General features: G+C 41.5%; 1 protein-coding gene across 2 annotated transcripts in view; it reads left to right on the top strand.

Moving 5' to 3' along the window:
- Nucleotides 1–1081: 1081 nt before the first annotated feature.
- PLA2G10 (phospholipase A2 group X) overlaps nt 1082–6735 on the top strand; it is a 28931-nt gene continuing 23277 nt past the window's right edge. Inside the window, exons 1-2 of one of the 2 annotated variants that reach the window (XM_042037060.1) lie at nt 1082–1469; nt 2059–2183. In XM_042037060.1, coding sequence (XP_041892994.1) covers nt 1450–1469; nt 2059–2183 — 145 coding nt within the window. In that variant the 5' untranslated portion in view covers nt 1082–1449. Of the gene's footprint in view, nt 1470–2024; nt 2184–6735 lie in introns of both variants that reach the window. The other variant, XM_042037059.1, reaches the window with a different exon arrangement.

The following is a 6735-nucleotide window of genomic DNA, read 5'->3' as shown; positions in this document are numbered from 1 at the left end:
TTTGGGAAGCGGTGCTTCTGATTGGGGGCGGCTGGGAAGCTCTTAGCTGCTGATTGGGTGCCTGCCTGTGGCCCCGCCCTCACGCGCCTTTCCCTTCAGCGGGCCGGAGCCCGTCCTAGCCGGTGTGCCGGTGGTACCGTGTGACCGGTTGTACAGACACCGGTACGACCGGGGCCGGGGCCGCCACCACCCGGGGCTGCCGCTCCGGGTAGCGGGACGCCGCGGCCCTTTAAGGCTCCCGCTGGTTCTCCCGGAAGCCGCGTGACGTTGGCAGATCGCGGGATTCCTGGCGCCCAGTGGCGTCACGCCTGGCGGAGGCGGCACTGCGCGTGAGCTGGGGGGCGGAGCTGCCGCCGCGCCTCGCGCCGTGCGCGCGCCCCGGTGCCCTGAGGGCCGTCAGGCAGCGGAGCCGCGCTTAGCCGACCGGAGCGCGTGTGAGCCCCGGGGCTTGCGGTGGTCTGGGGTTCCTCATGTCGGAACGCACAAAATGGAAACGCCTTTGCCCGATAAAAGCCCCTGAGTGAGCACGAGGCCGAAGGGGTGCTGTGCCGTCCTTAATCGACGGCCGAGGCCAGTCTGACTAGCGGCAGGTGCAGGCGGGGACACTTTCCCTGGGACAGGCACTAAAACCCCTGGCCGGACGGGGACACCATCCCAGGAACAGGCAGTAGCACCGTCCGTTGGCCGGGCAGGTGGCACACCCCCTGCCCGCGGAACGGCCAGATTGGAGCTCTCTTGAGTGCTCTCTCAAATGAGAGGAATTGGGTTTTCTCTTCTCGGACAGTGGACATAATTGTGTTCTGATAACATCATGACGATCATGGTGAAGGGTCTGGAGGGGAAGCCGTTTGAGCAGTATGTGAGGTTACTTGGCTTGTTCAGCCTGGAGGAGGCTGAAGTCAGACATCGTTGTGGTCTTGCAGCTTCCTCATGAGGGCCAGTGGAGGGGCTGACACTGATCTCTGCTCTGGTGACCAGTGACAGGACCCGAGGGAATGGCAGAAGTTGTGTTAGCGGAGGTTTAGATTGGATATAAGGAAAAGGTTCCCCAGAGGGTGGTCAGACACTGAACAGGCTCCCCACGGAAGTGATCAAAGCACCAAGCCTGACAGAGCTCAAGGAATGTTTGGACAGGGCTCTCAGGCACGTGGTGGGATTCTTGGGGCTGTCCTGTGTAGGACCAGGAGTTGGACTCAATTATTTTTATGGGTCCTTTACAACTAAGGATTTTCTGATCCTGTTTCTCTTTTTTCAGCAGCATTAGTGATGGCAATGTCAATAGTGCAGTTGATCAGTCTTGCACAGATACCCCCACTAACTGATGTGAGCTGTATGGTAGGACTGCATAAAGAAAAGTTTTAGAAGTTTTAACCAGAACAGTATGAAGATTAAACTACCACTAATCAAGACTGGAAGAAATGCAGTAGTTTATCTGGCAAAGTGATACTGATGGAATGTTTCTTGACCTGGTAAGGCCTAAAACATTAATTATTAATAAATAATGTATTAAACATTGTTCCAGTCTAATTACCCTATAGGGACTGTCTAAATTGTTGAAGCTTTGCCTTGAGGCTTTTCCCAATTCCAAAGGGTGAATTACCTCCCCCTGATCTCAGCCCTTGTGATTCTTGAGACTAAGTGTGACAATTCAATCACAGCAGTCAGATATTAACAGTTAGTGCCTAAGTGTATGATATGGCATTTAACAGATCCCTAGGAGTCACTGTGAAATTGGGCCTTTGCTTACCACAGGATCTAAAGGGACATGAGAGAAACAGAAAAAAAGATCATGCATAGAATAACAGTTACATTCATGGATCATAAACCATGAAATAGACCATAAAAATGGTAAGATAGCTTATCCAATTCCAAACTACAATTGTTTGAACACTAAGCAGCTTAAGAAAGCAAGCAGTATGATCATTCTCATCCAGAACAACAAGCCACTGCTGAGGTAAAACCTTTTGGCTGGTAGTAACACAGTAAAAATATTAATCTTAGCCATTAATCCTTTTGATTTATAGGTATTACATAAATCATGTTGCTGGTTTTTCCAAGCCTGCTGTTAGGATTTGCTGCATACTGTTCACCTGGAGAGAATGGCCTGTTGGGAATTCCTGACTACTTTGGAAATACTTCAGATGTAATACAGACTGAAAATGTGAGCCTGAAATTCCCATCAGGTAAAGTTAAATTACTAAAATATCTATACAAATACCCTGCCTTTCAAACTGTTAGAAAAAAAAAATTTTTGGGTTAGAATTAGGAGGTTGTTGAACAAGCTTTTGACTTTAAAAGTTACATTCCTATAAAATCTGGAATAAGTTTATGAAACAAAACAAGCAAAGGGACTTCTCTTGAACTCTAAACAAACTTTTGGAGAGGAGACAAAACCAGTCTGACTTTTCATAATTCAAATATTATAAAGTAAATTGCTTTGGAACCCATATTTATTATGTGCTCACTGATCAAGAGTGAATGACAGTTCCAGATGAGTGGAAGACAAGTAAGTTTTTCCAGTGCAGTCCTTAATCTGCAATCTCTGAAGTCCTTATCATGCAACACTTTCTGACATGAGGATTACAGCTCACTGGAATTTCTGATGTGAATGAATTATTTTTGTGTGGAGATAATTTGAGGAATGTACTCCCTTCAAAACTGTTTTGATTTTGCTGTTTCAATTTTTTTTTCAATTTGAATCAAGTTCTTGATCTTTCCCAGAATTTCTCAGAATTCCATAATAAATATGGATGATGACATTGCTCTCTTTCCTCAAACAGTCGTTACGGAATATATGGTTATTCCAACTCTGCATGTGTCATGGGAAGGAAAAAAAATCTTTCAATCTAAATTGAATAATTTAACCATGAAATTTAAAATTTTTTCTTTTAAATATCTGTAAAAAGAGCCAGTTGTAGTCAGACAGGAATTTGTTATAACTACTACCCAAGGAAATACTCCACAACAAAGAATGTATACATTCTATAAAATTTCACCAAGACAGAGCTTTATACAAAACAAGAGTATGAAAAGGGGAACTTTGGTGAAGGTGTGCTTGGGGTATTGACCTGAATTAATCAAGCTGCAATACTTAAACCGTATTAGAACTTTATGAGAAGAGAAACCTGCAAAATTAAACTAACTAAATTAGAGTACGAACAATTATTTTCCAAAGGTGACTTAACCAGAATACTGCTCTTTAGTCAAAGTAATCATGTGTAAATTAAATATAGTCTAATGTAATCCATTCTAAAAGTCAATTTGCAGTTGGTGGCTATTGTTCAATTTGCTGCCACTGCTTGACACAGCTCGTTTGCTTAAGATGCCTAGAGGTGAGTGAACATTTCTCTGGCCACAACAGGAAGATCTAGGGCACATTCTTGCAGCTCGCCAGCGTATGGAGGAGGACTCTCACTGAAGGTATTGCCGGTATTAGGTTTTGTTTCTGCTTTTTTGTTGGTAGTGATGGATTCTTAATATCTCTGTGATAAAACATTGATTGTTGCATGCAAGTTATTCTCTTTGTGGTATTTTATTTGTTGTCATGTGATACCATGCTTTTGAAAACCCTGACCCACTGCATCACTGAAACAGCAAAAGCTTTTCCTTTTTAAATGCTGATGAAATTGTACATTATAATTTCCACCACCTACTGGTCAAATTATGGGTTTGAGCCATGAAAATAGGATGACTTTTACTTTAGCAGCAACTACACGAGTCTGTACATTTTTTTTAATCCATGCAAGAAAAAATATCCTATAGTAGACAACACTTACCTCTGTATGAATGAAGAGATTGTGGCGGGGTTTTTTACTTTTTTGCTTATTCTTTCTTAAACATCTATATATTATAACTTGGTTACCCTCAGACCTGAGCTAAATAGTGTATCAGTATCTTCCAACTACACATATGGGATGTTGCAAAGCTGTATTTGTGACTTGTCACTCTAACAACCATTGAAGTTCAGTTGCTTTTTGCATACCATTCTTGCCCTGGCAGAGACGTGATTTCTGCTATCGCTGGGAGACTGACCGTGGTGGAGGGGGAGCAGAGTATTTGACAACAGCCAAAGGGCAAGTTAAACTGTAACTTACATGCTCTGAGCCCGAGGTTACCTATGAACCGTTAGTTTCCTTGAGAAACTATTTAGCAGTTTTAAAATTAAGATTTCTTGCATGTTAAAATTTTATTGGAATTGGTGGAAAGCAGTGAAAATTGTGGGTTTTTACAATAGATAATATTTTGGATTGATTTCAATGTCTCAATCGTAATCTGCGGCAAAAATTAAACCCTCGTAAGCAGCATTCCGTAGCGCCTCGCCGTGGAGTATCTCGCTCGATCCAAGGGGAATTTCGCTGCCACGAGCCAGCAGGGGGAGCGAGTCCCTCCCGGGGCGTGTCTGACCCGGCCCGCGGCAGGCGAGGAACAAGGATTCCTCTGGCTTGGAAGGCGCAACGTTAGAAAGGATTGCTTGAATTAAAAAAAAAAGTAAAAAAAAAAAAGTCAAGCCATTTCGGTGCAATGTTTGAGCACACAGACACCAGACATATTAAGCGGGGCTAAACTGGATTGTGGTCCTGCCAGCCACCATCAGGAGCATTAGCTTCAGGCCTCAGGATAGCCTCAGAGGAGAGTCATGAGTAAAATACGTTGCATTGCGACAAAGTCATGGATGACTGCTCTAATGAGGATGTGAACAGAAAAAACACAAAACCATTTTTCAAATGGTTAGATTGATTAGAGGTATTCTGTTAGCCAGAAGAAAGAAACAAGAAGGGGCATGGGGTAATGCCAGTCTCTGTGTTTAACCTTTAACTGTTGTAACAGTTATAATGGGTAGGTGGATCCATGTTTTTTTCCCCAGCTAGCTTTAGTCCCTGAGGTATCTAAGTTACTCAAACCTCTCAGTATGTTTGGCAACAAATCAAACTGCACCATCTCACTTTCGCAGGGGGAAGGATAAGAGACAAAATCGTTAGGCTGAGGGTGATGTTACAGCTTAGACTGTCTCCTGATGGTGACACACACACTTTTACAGGAAGAGTGGCAAAACTGAAGCCATTCCTGAAAATGTCTCTAGAGCAAATACCCAAACCCTCTCTTCAAGCATGCTGTTCTAAAAATGCTGTAGTTAATTTTTTAATCATTACAATCAAGGTGCCTGCCTAAGGTAGCCTTCCTAAGCATTAGTTGTCCAACGTATGTAAAACTTTGCAAATAAAGCTTTTTGCTGGACTAGGAAATTCAAAATTCGTTTGCAGAGCCACACACACACAGAGCTTTGAAAATGTGGTTTAAAAATGAAATGGAAGATTCTGTATTAATTCAAACAAGGAATACTAAAGAGTAAATTTGAGAGGCTGATACAAATAAAAGGTCTGTTCTGCAGGCTCTTAGTAGATTAAATTCAGTTTTTCACTTTACTGAGCCTTGACACTGCATACTCTTAAGATTTGTACATTTTTTAAGGTGCTTTACTATTTGCTTAAGAGAGTTATACATTTGCAAATTTTCTTACTATTGGAGAAATGCATCTGTGTGGACAAAAAGGCTATATTTCAATAGGAATCATATATACATTGCTTCAATTCTTGATTTAACAATAACTTACCCCTATCCTACCTGATTATAGGTAATGAGCCGTCAGAAGTTCAGATAGTTGTGTGAGCAGTTCTCACTTCATGTCCAGTGAGATAAGGACCCTTTCTGAAAGGGCAGGATCTGTCTTGAAAAACGAGATACTGCTTTATTTGTATCAAGATACTTCAGGGATTCAAGGGAAGCACATAATGAAGTTTTTAGTTTGTCAACTCTTCTTTCAGAGACACTTTTCATTTTGTTAATATTACGTTACGTCTTTCCATTTCTCAAAAAAAAAAAAAACTAGAATTTTTCCTACCCTTTAAAAATAACCCTTTTTTTCCTTGTTATTTATTATGGTTGGGAATGATTAAATGTAGCAATCTATGTCCTATGCTATTAGATTATTTTATTCTATTCCGTTTTCTCAGAACTGCTGTTTTATTTGTATGTAATAAACAGGCTTTGGAGATTAAGGTGAGGAAAATTACACCTATTTTTCTGACCTGTTTGTTAATATAATATTTACCTCACTGTTGTAACTAGCTAACCCATTATCATGAGCTTCAGCTGTTTACATCACATCTCAATTTTATCATTTGCTTTTCTGTAACTGTGGCTGCACTGACTAATTTAGCAACATAAGGTGTGTCTGAGTACTTCCTTTGGAAGACAGAAACTATCACTGTATCCACTGCTAGCATGAAACCCAGGAAGTGTTTTATTAAATCCATAATGCTCATTGTAGCTGTACTTTAGAGCTATGTATTACCTTCAATATCTTGATTTTTCACCTGACATTGCCCATATTTGCTCTGCTTTCCATTTAGAGGTTGATTACAACAGGTCTTTAATGCTAGAGAACTCTGCTGTAACTGCAACGATGGAATAGGGGTAAAGTGAATTGATCTTTTTTCTATTACAGGTTATATATGAGGTTTAAATCTGCCCATAAAGAAGATGGGGGAGGGGAAAACAATGGTTTGTAGTCTAATTCAGTTAAAGATCGGTGCTTTGCCAAGTAACACAGCAGAACTGAGGAATACCTCTCTCCACAGGGAGTTTCCTGCCAGAATAGCAAAAAATCCTTTCTTTGTTTTTTAGCTTTACCAAGATCTAGAAGGTCTCAATCCCTTGATAATGTCAAAGGCAAAT

The sequence above is a fragment of the Corvus kubaryi genome, unplaced genomic scaffold, assembly GCF_017639235.1.
Source record: "Corvus kubaryi isolate FWS band 111438036 unplaced genomic scaffold, C.kubaryi_AGA036_p1.0 37387, whole genome shotgun sequence".
Classification (NCBI taxonomy): domain Eukaryota; kingdom Metazoa; phylum Chordata; class Aves; order Passeriformes; family Corvidae; genus Corvus; species Corvus kubaryi.
Note: the sequence above shows the minus strand (reverse complement) of the source record. Positions and strands in the feature narration are given on the sequence as shown.